The 16154-nt window shown below is 37.1% G+C and overlaps 1 protein-coding gene across 1 annotated transcript in view; it reads left to right on the top strand.

Moving 5' to 3' along the window:
- TNNI3K (TNNI3 interacting kinase) overlaps positions 1 to 16154 on the top strand; it is a 280990-nt gene that overhangs the window by 96635 nt on the left and 168201 nt on the right. The window contains exons 12-17 of the mRNA XM_057716084.1: positions 11353 to 11439; positions 12014 to 12070; positions 13359 to 13451; positions 13560 to 13617; positions 13743 to 13937; positions 14682 to 14786. Of these exons, the coding sequence (XP_057572067.1) occupies positions 11353 to 11439; positions 12014 to 12070; positions 13359 to 13451; positions 13560 to 13617; positions 13743 to 13937; positions 14682 to 14786 (595 nt within the window). The remainder of the gene's footprint in view (positions 1 to 11352; positions 11440 to 12013; positions 12071 to 13358; positions 13452 to 13559; positions 13618 to 13742; positions 13938 to 14681; positions 14787 to 16154) is intronic.

The raw sequence follows: 16154 nt of genomic DNA, 5'->3' as shown, positions 1-16154 counted from the left end.
CACAAACTGATCTCACTCAGCATCCAAATGAAGAAACTGAACATGGTCAGCACCCAGAAGCCCTACTTACGTTGTCTTCCACTCACTCCCCAAAGAGGGTACCACTGCCTTCTTGAGGCATAGACTAGCTTTACCTCTTTCTGTGCTTAGTATAAATGAAATGCTATGGTGTATAAGTCTTTGTGTCTGGGCTCTTTTGACCAACAATTTGTGAGATTCATCCATATTATTGCAGGTAGCTCTAGATCATTCCTTTTTTTTTTGTATGGTATTATGTTTTTAATTATATCACAATTTATTTATTCATCCTGCTTTTTCAGGGCATTTGGATTATTTTCTGTTGGGGACTATTAAGAACATTTGTTATACATGTACGTGTTCACATATATTTTTTGATGAATAACTATATACATTTCTGTTAGGCATAACTGCCTTCTACTTTGTATAAAAGTCCAGGTAGTTTTATATTTGCATTATCAGTTGGAAAATCTTACATATTCTGAAGGCTTGAGAAGCCTTACTAAGTTCTAGGTATGTTTCATTTATTCCAGTGATTCTCGGACAGTGTCTCTCAAGAAATTTGAGTTTCAGAGAAAGACTGTTTACAAAGCATTAGTCTTCCGGAAGACAGCTCAGAAATAGCTGCTGCAGCTAACTCTTCACAGGGTTTGGCTTTGTTTGTTTTTAGTTGATTGAGAGTGATGGTTGAAAACTGGCTTTACTTTTATTTTTTGTGGAATTCCACACTTTATGAAACAGTGAATCATTGTATAAGCTCCTAAAATTTCCTACCAAATGACAACAACAAAAATCCTTTAGCTTAGAGGACTTACCCACTGGTCTCTGCAACATATGCCATACTTGTCACCCTTATTTGTTCAACTAATGTGCCAGGCATCAGTGGTGCATTTCATTATTATGATGAATTTTAACAAATTGAATGTTACTACTCAGGAGACAGATGGATGTTTTGCATATGTTCTAGGGCAGAGTAAGTCAAACCAACAAAATGAAATTGTTGCTATTTTTTCTTGCTAGAGAATAGGTTGCATTGTTTTTGTGTGTTCAAGGAGGATTGAAATGGCCTTGTTAAAATATGGTCAGCAGTGCACTGTCCCTGTTTTCTTTGGATAAATAAATGCTTTGCTTTCTTCTTCAGAGAGGGAGTCACCAAATTAATTGCTATGACATACCAAGGATTTTCTTGAGCAACTTGGAAATGGAGTTGAAAAAGCACTAAAATTTTACTTGAAGTTCTTTCTTTATGGATTAGAGATGATGTAGAAATGGACCCATCATGGTTTGCCCTGTACCCTATCCAGTCCTTAGAGAGAAAACCCAGAAGAGAGCTTCATAACCAGCGTCTGTCTATTTGAAAAGGAATATTTTGGATGTGCCCAGTTTGAATAGCTCGTCCTAGTCGACCCCCTTAACAGAAAACGAGGAGGCTTTCTCAATAGTACTCATCTCTGAATGGTTATAAGGCAAATTTTTCATCTGTCCCAAACAAAATTTTTAGCTGACTCTCTCTGCTGTTCTGTTATAGCACATTCAGAGGTGCTTTAGAATTCTGAAAGAATTATCTTCTGTCTTTTGGAATACTCTTTTTTTTTGGAATACTTTTAGAAAAGAGTTTACTCACTATGGCTCCCTATGGGATCAGGTATGAAGAACATTTTCCATTTATGTAACCCTTTTAACCTAAGGATATCAAAATCAATCTTAGAAGTAATTTTCCTGGTGACCTTGGTTCCATACAGAAGCCTACTGGTTAAGTTTCAATATTTCGCTGCCAGACTGCTCAGAGCTCCAATTTTATAATGCTTAGAATGTTTCCTCTCCCCAATCTGTCCTCGCTTTTCTTTTCTACTATTCCATCTGAAAGTAGCCATAGCTGTCTCACTCACTTGGATTTGTTCTGCCCTTTCCCTGGGGTATAAAGGACTTGTATGAATCAATTTAAATTGGCCAGAAGAAATAGCCAGCAGCCTGCTTATGTTCAAATCCTCTGCCCTAATCACCAGTATGGAAAACCCATTGAAAAGACCTACACATAATCTTACATCCATTGCATTAAAGATGAAACTGCCGAATTGAAAAGATCTCAGCCAATTAGAATTGAACACATAGCTCAATAGTGTGTCTGGCAGTTAGATTTGAAAAGGCTGCCTTTGACAAAGAAAAGCACTGCTTTATGTCAGGCTGTTTAGGGTCAGAAAATAACCCAAACTAGAAACAGAACTAAAAACTTCTTATTTGCTTCAGTACTGACACCAGTTAAAGTAATTTACAGAGGCTCCTATCCCAATATCTAATTACCCAGAATACAATATTTGTATACAGCAGAACTACTCTAATTCACAGTGACAGGGAGCTGCAGTTGGAGAATTAGTGAGTAAGTGAGCAAAAACAATAAAAATCAAGGCTCCTGTACCTTGATATATACTTTGTTCATTCCTTTTGACAAGTGTAGTATGGTGTGAATTATTTATAGTAAAAGTACCATAGTGTATTCTCTAAAAGTGATGAAGTCTTACAGTTGTGAGATTCTACAGTTTTTTTTTTTCTACAGTTTTCAGCCAGTAAAAAATAACTAAGAGATAAGGGTGAGGGAGGAGTAGAAGGAAGAAGAGGTGGCTTCATTACATTTTTTGATATATCTTCATCCATGGATTATAAACTCCCAAGCTTCTTCTATATTGAATTCTTACCTATTTGGAGTTTACTTAGTCTAATGAACATAGTTTGGTGTGCTAGGGTAGATTGGGGTGGGCTAGAGGAAGGAATAAACAAAAGATTTAGATGGTTTCAAAATCTATGTGCAATTTTGTGTCTACTGTTTACCTTTCTACATGTTTAGTTAACTCTTAAAAAATAAATAAATGAAATAATATCAACACTCAGAATAGGAAGAATTTTTATTCTTGTAGGGGGATAACAAAAAATTTTTAGGCATAATAACTATCTAAGAAGCTACATACATTAATACAAATAATAGAAGAGAACTTACATTCATTAATCACTTATTACATATGCATATATAATATGTACGTGATTTAGTTATCAAAGTAACACTTTAAGTTGGCATTACCTTTGTATTACAGATAAAATATTTGAGACTTAGAGGTGTTAAGTCACACTAGCCCAAACCACACAGCTCTTAAGTGGAGAGCTGATACCAAATAGAGTTCTGTCTTATTGCACAGTTCAACCACTTACCATCTCACTCTAGAATCAGATAGATCTAAGTCCAAATTCCATACTTATTACTTAATGAACTTGGGCAAGTTATTTAACTGAGCCTTAATCTGCAAATTTAAAATGAGTAAATTAGTAACCACTTTACAGAATTCTGCTGAGGGTTAGGGATAAGAGATAAATGTCTGGATCACAGATTCTCAATAAAAATAGTGGTATCTGTTATTAAGTGCATAGCAGAGATACAATCATGCTGCATAAAGCTTCAAAATCTTACAATCTTTCCTAATTTACAACATGCTTTAGTGTCCAGTAAGAAACATGACACTGACATATTAGGATAATAGAAATCCTCTTTAAACCTTCTAATGAAGCATTTCATCCCTGCCAAACACTGCTGGACAAACCCAGAATATACAAAAGCTTGTATTATTTGGTTGTATATTTATTTCTTATTTATAACTTGTAATACCATTCATTTAAAACTTAAAATTTAAGGACTACAGCAAGATCAAAGAGGTTTTGAAAATTGCTAATCAAAATGTTAGCAATTTAAAATCATTGTTCCAAAATGTATAGTTGCATGCAAATATATAACGTAATATTTTAAAATTTTAGTACAAATTTGCAAGTCTCTTTCCTCCAGCAGGATTTTCCCCCTCAGTCATGGAGAAGTATCAAAGATTCTGTGGCCATGTTTTCAAAACATCACACCATCTGACATGCTGGATCCCTTTACTTGGATATCTGAGGAGCATGTAAAACTCAACAAGTCCAAAATTGAACTTAATGTCTTTTTTGTCCTCATCAGTCAGGTTGTCCTACCATATCCCTTATTCATTATTTCACTTAATGGCATTGCCATTCACTTAGTCACCTGAGTCAGAAATTTGGATTGATGCTTGACTACTTTTTCTCCCTCAACCTCCCTTCTCCCATATCCATTCAATCAAAAAGTCTTGTTATTTTACCTTATACTTACATTTTGAATTTCTCCTTTTTCTTTTTTTTTAATATCACTGTTTTAGTTCATAACCTTATCCTCCTTCTCCTGCTCCATTTTAATAGCCTCATAACTACTTTGTTTTTGGGGGTTTTTTTGTCTTTGGCATCTCTTGATTCCATTTTCTAACTGCACTCTGAAAGAAGTATCCGAGGTGTAAATAGGACCATAGTTTAAAATCCTTCGCTGACACACTATCACCTATAGGAAAAAATAGTCTCAGTTTATTATCATGGCTACCCCATGCCCTTCCTTTCTCTCATATCACATATCCAGCCACTCCTGTCACATGAGTGGCCCCACTTGCTACAATCATCACCACATTCACTAGATCGCTAACATTTAGAGGGGGTTCACTGTATGCCAAGCATATTCTAAATCTCATTATCTCTCAAATCGACACAACAACACTGCAAGATAATATCTGTTTACATGACAGTTATGCAAAATTACTCACTCCTCTACACATATCATGTTATTCCATGTTTCTAAGACTTTTCTCATGCAGTTCTCTTTCTCTGTACCCTCCCAGCCTGCCTACCCCAATTCAGTCTTTAAATTTCTGATGTCTACTTAGCCTTCCAGACTCGGTTTATGGATCCTGCCTTCCAGAAATCCTCCCCTGACGTTCCAGCCTAGTACACGTGTGCTTTCTTGAGGTTTTATTGTGCCATGTGCACATTTCTATCTCATGTGGAAACACTTTCCCCCTGAAGTTTTTGAGAACAAACATTTGGGCTGTTAATCTTGGTCTCCCAAAAATTTAATTCAATGACTGATTCCTAATAGCTGCTCAATGCACATTTATTGAAGTGAAACAGAGAATGAGCAGATATTTCCGTCATAACATTCTATTCCGTGTCTCACTAAATGGCATCCGATCAGTCATAACGTAGTTGATCTTTTCAAGAATACTAATTACCGCTATTCTGTTTTCTCTGTAGGGACTTTTTGAAATATCATAGGTTTTTTATTAACTGCACAATCCTAATACTCAAATTAATAGGCAGAAGATTTTAAAGAATATTCTAAATAAGGCTCCTCTTACTATTCCTTGGAACTGAAAATTTTTTTACTCTGACTAGAATGCTTTTATTCTCCCTTTTTGCTTAATCAGCTCATGCTCATCTTTCAAGTTCAGCTTAAAAGCCAGTTCCTCAAGGAGCTCTTGCCTGACCCTCCAGCCTGTGGTAAACAGCCTCACTATGCACACCCACAGCATCCTCTACCTTTCCTTCCTAGCGCTTGGCTAAGCAAAATTTGAGTGAACATATACATATATAAATTTTTTCTCTCTACTACACAACATTCATTACAAGAGTAAAGAGTGTTTCTGTTTCAACATTATGCTCTTGTACTTTGTACCATTCATTCATTCATTCAAAAAAAAAATGTGTTACAAACCTAATTATGTGATAGACAGTATACTAGGAACCGAGGTAAAACAGTGAGTGAAACAGACAATTTCTCCCTGAGTTTACAAAGTGTGCACTTCTAGCAGAAGAGACAGGTCATAAGCAAGATAACAAATAGAAACTATCAGATAATAATAAGTGGCATGAATAAAATAAAAAGGAAACAAGATGACAAGTAAAAAGTTCTAGGACACTATTTAAGATGGAAAAGTCACAGAGGCTTCCCTAGGAAGATGTTGTTTGAGCTGATTTCTAATGGACAATCAATAAATATTTGTGGAAGGAAAGGGAAGGGGAAATAAAGGTAAAATGGGAAGGGAGAAAAAGAGGAAAGAGGAATGTTAAATGGCTTGATTTGTATATGATGTCCTTTTGGCAAAAGCATTCATCCTTGTGGATTCTTATCTCAAGATTGAGGAGGACAGGTGACATTCTTGTCTGGGCCTGGTGATTAAGGGACAAGAATCATGGGGGAAGCAGGGGGGGTGTTCTCTTTCTTGTGATATCAAATTAAAGTATCTTTCAGATTTATGTCATGAAAAGATGTAACAAGTCTGGAATTTTTGTTGCCTCTGATTTAATTGACAGTATGTGGGACCAGGACTGTCAGGAGGAAAATGAGCCACAGAAGGGCAAACATGAGAAGCCATCCTCTGATCCCACTTTTTAGTGTTTCTGGAAAGTAGGTTTTTAACATTATGGGAAGGAAAGATAGCAAAATATTGAGCAAAGTCTCATCTATATCAATGCTGTGATGAGAGTTTTATTTTTTGAGGCAGGTGTAAAGAATGGCCCAGATTGCTCTTTTGATGACGTGGGTGTGTGGTACATGTGAGATCGATAAGAATTTCTTGACTCTGTAATTGAGATCAAATCTCCATGTTTTCTACTTAATCTCAGACCCACAGGGCCTCACAGCCCCAAAGTCAAGGAGAAGGTCTTAATACTGGCATCATTCACCATTAATCTTCAGATCTAGTTCTTAAAATGATTTTCATAGCAAGTTTGCTTCTGTGTTCTTAAAATAATTTCTCATAGCAGTAAACAGCATTCATTGTTTCTAAGATGAAGTGGTGGGGACTGAGAGACAACTTCATAGGGAAATAATAAAATGTGTACTTTTACTTCTTAAATAATTGTGAAACCTCTGTTGTATATATGACCGTGATGTAGATACTAAATTGTTCATGTAACATCCCTTTGGATGGACTTGTATCCTTAAAGAACAACCTAGGTTTTAAAATAAAGAGCTATTCAGAAACTTTGGAGGATGGTGGGGGAATCACTGCAAATGTAGGGAGTAAAGGTACATGAGAAGAAGACAAATTAAAGGGAAAGCACGACATTTGGAGAATACAGACAGGACTGGAAGAGTAGGGAGCAGGAAATGAAAGGGACTTCAAGCCAGCAGGAGAGTCCCATTTGCCAAAACCCTCAGGAGTATCAATGAATAATACTCTGAAAGTGCAAATCATTATTATTATAGCTGCTTTAGGCTAATAACATAGCAGCCCCCATTTGCATAAAATACTTGGATGTAGATGGTTATCTGGGTATATCCATTATCAGAAGTTGGGCTTACAAGTCCATTTAGTGAGTTCCATCAAGGCATTTTTCTGCTTAACCCCTCACAGTCAAGTATCAGGGAGCTGGAACCTAGTGGTATTCAGGTTTCTTTGCATACGCTGGTAGTTTGTCAGAGCAGTGATAGCAGAGGAGAACTTCCCATACACGTGTGCCTCAGCCCACAGTTAGCAGGAGGTGGGAAATCAGGCGGAGATGCCTTCCAGAGCCAAGGGGGCCTCTTGGCATTTCTCTGGCAGCCTCATGCTTATCATCAGCCAGAACCCAGGCACTCATTAGGCTCCTGATGAAAAGCATCCTAAAGAAAATGCCAGCAAGTTGTGCCACTGTGCTGGCAGGAAATTAAAACTGCTCAGAGCAAGTGGAGCCAAGAGAGCTGTTGAGATGAAAAGTAACATCAAGGGTGTGATCACTGACTCACACAGGCATTCAGGATTCAAGATGTGGCTTTCTGTTTCACTAGTGAAAGCAGGAGGCCCTCTCGGCTGTCAGCCACAGTCAGTCCAACAGAGCGGCTGAGACAGGCGAGGAGGTGGGCTCTGTAAATTAAGCTTTGTTGTGCTTGGGTAAATGCTTGTGGTTTGGGTTGTTTTCTTTCCCCAAAGGAGCCTTTCCTAGGAAAAACAGAAATAAGAAAAAAAATTGTTTTTGATTTGTTTTGTTTTTCCTGGTCCCAAACACTTAAAGATCAAATTAAGTAAAATAACTCCAAAAGCACCACAGGTCCTGTTAATGTATGAGCAGACAGCGTGGACAGGAGCAGATAAAACTTTAGAACCTAAGAATCTAGCAATGGAACAGATGAAGGGGTGTTTTAATTCCAGAGGAAATTCTTGGTGGTGGTGCTAATTTATCCTGAGGCTCAAATGGCCATCAGCAATGGAGAAGAAAGAAAAACAGTACCAACATGCAAACAAAGCACACTGAGATTTGATTTTCATCACAACTAAAGGTGGTAAGCAGAGCAATGGCCCCCAAAGATGCCCAGGTCCTATTTCTTGGAAGCTGTGAGTATACTGCCTTACATGACAAGTAGCAAAGGGGAATTAAGGTTGCAGATGGAATTAAGGTTACTGACTAGTTGACTTTGAGAAAGAGAAAATATCCTCGATTTTCCAGGTGGGCCCAGTGTGGTCCTTACGTGTGGAAGCTGAAGCAGAAGCCGGAGCGATACGATGTGAGAAGGACTCAGCCGCTGATGGCTTTGAGAATATAGGAATGAGGCCTCAAGACAAGGAATGTCAGTGACCTCTAGAAGCTGGAAAAGGCAAGGAAACTGATGCTTGTCTAGGGCCTCTAGGAGGAATGCAGCCCTGACAACACCTTGATTTTAGCCCAATGAGAATTCTGACCCCCAGAACTACAAGATAAAGTTGAATTGTTTAAGCCACTGGATTTATGGTAATTAACAATAGCAGCAATAGAAATTGAATATATTGGGATTTCAAAAATATATCTGAAGTTCCAAAAATGAGTTTCGAAGTTCATTTACAATTCTTAAGGCAAAATAGTAAGGCAAGAAAGCAGTGAAAAGATCCAAAAGGCATATTTATGTGTTAGAACTGTTAGGCATATTACATACATAATCTTACTTAATCTTTACAACAGTCTTGTGAAGATGCATCATCAATTCTAATCTGTAAACAAGGAAATTTTTGAAAAGTAAAAACAAACCATGTCCTTCAATTAATTAAAATCCTCTAGTAGTCCCCCATCTCATGTGTATTAAAACCAAAACTCCTTATCCTAACATATAAAGCTATAAAGCTCCACATCAATAGTATCGAGGTGTGGACTGCTGATCAGCATCACCTGGGACTTTGTTAGAAAAGCAACTCTTAGGTCCCACTACAGACCTTTTCAATCAGAATCTCTGAGAGCAGGGCTCAGGAATCCGTGGTTTAACATGCACTCCAGGCGATTGCTATATACACGATAAAATTTGAGAAGCGCTACTCCACGTGATGTGCACTCACCTACTTCACCAGCCAAGTCTGGTACCACTCATCCTTGCTTGCAATGCTCCGGCCACACTGGCCATCTTTCATTTGCTGAACATATCATGTTTTCTCCCATTTGGGGCTCTTTACATTATCTCTTCTTTCTGACTTGTAGGCTCTTTCTTTAGAAATTTACCTGTTGGCTTAAGTCTTTCATGTTTTGAGGTTTCCCTGATTGTGAGCACATGAGAGTCCAAAGGAAGATTATTGATGGGACTGGTTCCTCATTATTTCATCATAGCCTGTGTTTATAATTTGAGAAAATCATAGATCTGCCAGTCATGAAAAGAAAGCTATGGATGGACTTCCTAGGTGGCGCAGCAGTTAAGAATCTGCCTGCCAATGCAGGGGACACGGCTTCGAGCCCTGCTCTGGGAAGATTCCACATGCCCTGGAGCAACTAAGCCCATGCGCCCCAACTATTGAGCCTGTGCTTTAGAGCCCTTGAGCCACAACTATTAAGCCCATGTACCGCAACTATTGAAGCCCACGCACCTAGAGCCCGTGCTCTGCGACAAGAGAAGCCACTACAATGAGGAGCCTGCGCACCACAATGAAGAGTAGCCCCCTCTCGCATCAACTAGAGAAAGCCCAAGTGCAGCAACGAAGATCCAACACAGCCAATAAATAAATAAATAAATTTATTTAAAAAAAAAGAAAGCTATGGATAAGAAAATGGACACTAGTTGTTAACTCTGTAGATTGAAGTTTTGCTACAAGTTTTAGCAATCATAGTCACAATTTTTTTTTCTTGAGAAAGCTGGACTTGGAATATTACATTTGAAAAAGCTTCTAGTGCTGATAAATGTCTTAATCATTTCATCTTATGATCCTGCATAATCTATTTATTTTAATTCTTTTTTGAAGGGAGGATTTAATAAGCAGGCACAACTCAGAGTGTATATTCTGTACATTAGCTAGGTGTATTCAAACCATTGTTAACTATGAACCTTCATGATGGGTAAGCACTTACACTTTTTCAGTTTCTAAATTTTGCCCTTTTTACAGTGAGTTCTGTTGCATTTCACATGTCTCTTGGCAGGGTCTTTAAGGTTGACTTTGTTTTCTTCTTGTATAAATTAGCTACAATAGATTATTTTTACAGTTAAAGCATAAGATAGTATCAGAGTTTAGTTCCACTGAAAATCATCTATCTACTCAGAGGAACATTTAACATTTTATTCTTCACAATTATAAATCTCTAGTACAATTAACAAACTCCCAAATTTGGTGGTGTTTTGTAGTAGAAATTTATTTCTCAGCCACATAACAGTCCAGGGTGGGCATTTCTGGTTTTTGGATGGCTTTCTCCCCTCCCGTATGGCCTCAGAGCCCTCTACATCCAGCCAGCAGATAGGGAGAGGAGAGAAGACACTTATTTCTTAAAGTCCAGACCTGGAAGTGACATGACTTTTGCTCATATTTACTTGATGGGAGTTTGTCAGAAGGCCACAACGGGATGCAAGGGGGATAGGGAGTTGTTTTCCCTGGGTGGGCAGCCATTCCCAGTGACAAAATCACTCTGTGTATGGGAACTACAATTATTGGTAGGCAGCTAGATGTCTCCCGCCACAAACACCTGTGTAAATTATCTTAATGCCCTGTTATACTACAGTTGCCAGCCAAATGTAATGCTCAATCATAGCAAAGCCATCTCTCCTTCCTGATTACCAAACGTGCTTTTCACTCTTTCAGTCGTGCTCTTGTTATGTACTCACATAGCACTTGATATGTACTCATTTAGAAATTCTCACCATTCTTATTATTTGTTCAGTTACACTAAACTTCCTGAGGGTAGGGCCATAGTTGCCTTGTTCATTGGCATCCCCCATACCCAACCAACATAGTGCCTAAAATAGTGCCTCGCATATAGCACTTTTTCTTTAATGAAGTGTACTTAAAATATTATATTAGTTTCAGGTGTATGACAGTGATTCAATATTTTTATGTTACAGAATGATAGCAAAGTCTTAATGAATTATTTTGGAATGAATGAATGAAGGAATGAAAGCACTGAATTCTTATTGCAATGTATTACCTCTTAAGATTCATCCTATCTCAAGCTACCTCTAGTTATTTTTGGATTGGGTGGTGAGCTGAATAAGTCAAACAAGAATTAAGACGCTTTGTCCTTCTTTGTCTTTTCATAAAGGACACGATGCAATTGTCACGCTCCTGAAACATTATAAGAGACCTCAGGATGAATTGCCCTGTAATGAATATTCTCAGCCTGGAGGAGGTACCCCCTTTCTTATTAAATTTTCATTGTTAGTGTAATATTGTGCCTAAAGGTAAACCTGTGTTTCTGTTACAAACATTCTGGGGTTAGGGAGGAAGGCATGACAGATCAGCTTTATTTTAAGGAAATTTATGTCTGAGTGAGGCTGAAAATAAAGAAGCCCCCACCTGGGCTACTTTCTAACACACCAGTCTTCAGTTCCTGCAAGTTTTACATCCCCTGAGCTGGATGTTCATGAGGCTGGTGCATGACTGGGAAGGCCTGGGTAAGCTGAGAGCAGTTATCTTCCATTTCAGTAATCTATTAAGGCAGGACAGAGAATAGTCATATGCAGAACAAATTAAATCCACTGGAGTCTGCTAGACCTTGGATTCTTATTTTTAATCATTTTATGTACTTTCTAAATAAACACTTGCTGTACAGTTTCAGTATCCAGAGAAAGACCTGGGCTTAAGTTACAGTCTCACTTGGTGTTCTTAGCAAATTTCTTTTGTCAAGTGCTTCCTTTTAATAGTGTTTAACTTTCATGTAGAAAAAAAGTTTGCTACTTTTAACTCTATAATTTGATTTCCAGATGGCTCCTATGTATCTGTTCCATCCCCTTTGGGGAAGATTAAAAGCATGACAAAAGGTATTTTAATATAGGATAGTTGTATTTTATTACTAAGAATAACTATTGCCTCAAATATGATAACTCTCTGTTTTGTTTTACATATTACAAATGACTATTGTACAAGCATAAACAATATTATTAACAGACCATTCTTTCCATAATTAACCTCATCTGCTATGTTATTTTGCATATGCCCTCTTAGTTCATGAAGATATAACAGTGAAAATTCCATATGAATTTTAAAAGATCAAATTCTCATAGACATATTTTTAATGAAATATAAATTATAAATATTAATATCTTTAAGGAGAATTGGGAATAGGTTTGTCATAGGGAAAAAACTGAAAAAATAAATGATTTTTCAAAAGATCCCACGTAGGGACTTCCCTGGTGGCGCAGTGGTTAAGAATCTGCCTGCCAATGCAGGGGACACGGCTTCGAGCCCTGCTCTGGGAAGATTCCACATGCCACGGAGCAACTAAGCCCGTGCACCACAACTACTGAGCCTGTGCTCTAGAGCCCGTGAGCCACAACTGTTGAGCCCATGTGCCACAGCTACTGAAGGCCGTGCACCTGGAGCTCACACTTTGCAACAAGAGAAGCCACCGCACTGAGAAGCCCACACACCACAACAAAGAGTAGCCCCCACTCTCTGTAACTAGAGGAAGCCTGCATACAGCAATGAAGACCCAACACAGCCAATTAATTAATTAATTAATTAATTTTAAAAAAGGATCCCAAATAAGTAATACTTTGGGAACTTTTATGAATGTTTGCTATACACAAATTAATACCATTGAATCAGGAAAGTATTCAATTGTAAATTTATTTAGAATTTGAAGTCTTTAAAAATTATTTTTGGTTTTGAATGTTTCTTCTGAATGATTCATATGCTTATTTCCTAATTGGCATCTGTTTAAGGTTTAGTTTATGGATATTTGACTAAGCTTTTTGTGACAGGTTGCACGGATTGACCAGATAAGACTCTTTATCATGATGTGTTATGGACTGTACTTCAGAGATGCCACATCATACAGACAAGCTAGTGGTTGACCAAATCAGGAATAAACCCTTAGCCCTGATAACAAAGCTCGGGGTAACAGAGACAGAGAACTAATGTGCTTTTAGTACAGGGGGATAGGGATAGTTTGTGATAAGGTTTCAGTATCTCTATGTAGTCAATTGCAGTTGGAAAATGAAATGTTACTGGGAATAATGTTTTTGGTTAAGTATACATGTGCTTGCGTGTGTAAACATCCACATGTGTGCTTTTTATCTTAAAAAATAAAATAATTCCTGTTTGCAGAGAAGGCAGATGTTCTCCTTCTAAGGGCTGGATTGCCTTCACATTTCCATCTTCAGCTCTCAGAAATTGAGTTCCATGAGATTATTGGCTCAGGTAACCTAAGAAAATACTAGTCTGTTTTAGTTTAATGAGCTCAATTTGATAACATGATAATAATATAATATATGATATATATTACTTGTTTCTTTTAAACAATTGTAGGTTCTTTTGGGAAAGTGTATAAAGGACGATGCAGAAATAAAATAGTGGCTATAAAACGGTAAGCAAACAAATGAGAAAATTTAGCATCCAAGTAGAGTTTGCATGGTGAGCCCCTTGCTTTGATTCATCTGTTGACCAAAGACCTTCTGTTGACTGAAGGCTTCCTGTTGCTGTCATTTCCAGTTATCGAGCCAACACCTACTGCTCCAAGTCAGATGTGGATATGTTTTGCCGAGAGGTGTCCATTCTCTGCAGACTCAATCATCCCTGTGTCATTCAGTTTGTGGGTGCTTGCTTGAATGATCCCAGTCAGTTTGCCATCGTCACTCAGTACATATCAGGGGGTTCTCTATTCTCCCTGCTTCATGAACAGAAGAGGTATGGCCTTTGACTTATCATTTTATATGTCACTGGAATTACAGTTGCAACACCTCATATGCATCCTGCTTAGATGAGCTTTTACCTTCTGAAATCTCTGAGTGCTAGGAAATGTGGCATTTTAAAATGGCTAATAATTTATGCCCAGTAATTGTGTTTTAATGAATAGAAAGACTTCTGTGCTTTCATAACAGGAATTCAGTTAAAGATAACAAATTCAAGGAATTTAAATTAGTAACTGAAGCTTATAATAATTAGGCTAAATTTGACATACCAGTAAAGCAGATATACGTAAGCTCAGAACAAAATAATTAAATAATTACCAGAGGTCACAGTATTTATTTTAAAAAATTTTAAGAAAGAATAGTCTTGCACAAGTCTAATTTGAATTCACTTCCTAAATCTATGCATATGATAATTAGAATGTGGTTTTTACTCAGTGATTAAAGTAGATTCCATTTTTATGTTATTACAAAGAAACAGAATATAATATAAATATTATAAAATCAAGTCGAATGTTTAAGTAAGAAGGGTTGGTATCTGAATTGATCTATAATTAAGCATTATCAGATGTAGAAAAGCTATTTTCTCAAATTTGTTGAATTTTTAGCTTAACATTCAATCAGGCAAAAAAGGCTGAAGTTATACAGAATAGCAAATCACACATGCTATTGATTTCTTTTAGAAAACTATGGTATTGGTTTTGACCATTTCATCCTCATTAAATCTATTTTTAAATTCTAGGATTCTTGATTTGCAGTTTAAATTAATTATTGCAGTAGATGTTGCCAAAGGTATGGAGTACCTTCACAACTTGACACAGCCAATTATACACCGTGACTTAAACAGGTATTTTTTCCCTCTAAATAATGAACTTGGAATTGTGTAACTCACTAGGAGTCTAAGACAGATTTTAGTGAAGATACATTTTAGATTTATTGCAGAACACAGTTCTCTGCTCTGTGGATAAGGGGACAGGCTACCATAAGCCTAGGCGATAGAAAGGCTTGTCATTGTCTTTTACAGAAATAGAAAGCTGTATAACTGCCTCTCAGGGATCTTTCAAATCTATGAAAAATGTACAGAAAGATTATGATATCTGTAAGATTCACCAGCTAGCTAGTTCTTAGGCCAGTAAAGTCAGATCAAGGATTGAGATCAGTGACTATTATAGAATGTCATGTCTCATACAAAGTCAGTTGTTATATAGGAGGACCTGATATAAAATTATCTGAAATGCTACTTTTGTGCTAACTTTTTGGTATTTTTCTTATAATAATAAACTCAGCCAAACACAGCATCTCATTTAAACTAGTTATCATGTGAATATGTTTCGATGTGGAATGGAGACTTGAAACAAATACAGAATTAGAGAGTTTTGGTGGTAGAACCCCAAGAGTTTTCATTTTTTTTAAAAAATAGTGAATGCTTTGTCTAAGCAAAGTCTTAGAGGAAGGCTGATACACAAAATGGAGCAGCTTTAGTTGAAGGCAGAGTGTACAGTGGGGAATTCTGTTCATTTACCATTTCCCACTGTCAAAGAGGGAGATCCTCAGGCCATGTCTCTGGAATCTCAAAAGCACCAAGTAGAATAGCTGGAAAACCACCAATCTGATAAACCACTAGTTTATTAAATAAGCCAGATTAGTCAAAATCAATAACTTTCATTTCATGGTTGCTCATTAGCTTTAAATAGATCCCATGTATGATCCTTTATGCAAAGTCCACAGTTCTGGAACTACTAAATATTCATTAATTACTCCAGTCATTTGTTCCGTAACTACTTCTGTATCTATGTTCAAAACCTTTATACTTGGCACAGCAGAGCCAAGTGAAACTTCCATAGACTCCAGTCTCAAAGAGCTTTCATACTCTAGTAGAGGAGAAAAATACCTAAATATACCTTACATATAAAATAAGTTCTTTTAAGGAGACAGTGAAACATTTTCTATAAAATTTCAGGAAGAAGAATATTAGTTTCTTCTGAGGAATTTAGAAACAACTTTGTGGAAGAGGTGACGTTTGAGCTTGGCCATAAAGGATGGATAGAATTTGGAAGAGTGTCCTAGGCTTAGGGAAGACATGAAAAAAATAGAGATTAGAAAGTTAAAGACATGTATAGGAGCATTGAATAGTTTCACTTCAATAGATGAAGTGTATAAGTGTATGTAGTGTATATAATGTATGAAGAGGACCATTGGGAAAGAAAAAAAGTGA

Source organism: Hippopotamus amphibius, chromosome 1 (assembly GCF_030028045.1).
Source record: "Hippopotamus amphibius kiboko isolate mHipAmp2 chromosome 1, mHipAmp2.hap2, whole genome shotgun sequence".
NCBI lineage: Eukaryota > Metazoa > Chordata > Mammalia > Artiodactyla > Hippopotamidae > Hippopotamus > Hippopotamus amphibius.
The sequence above is the reverse complement of the archived record's forward strand: the minus strand, read 5'-3'. Positions and strand labels throughout refer to the sequence as shown.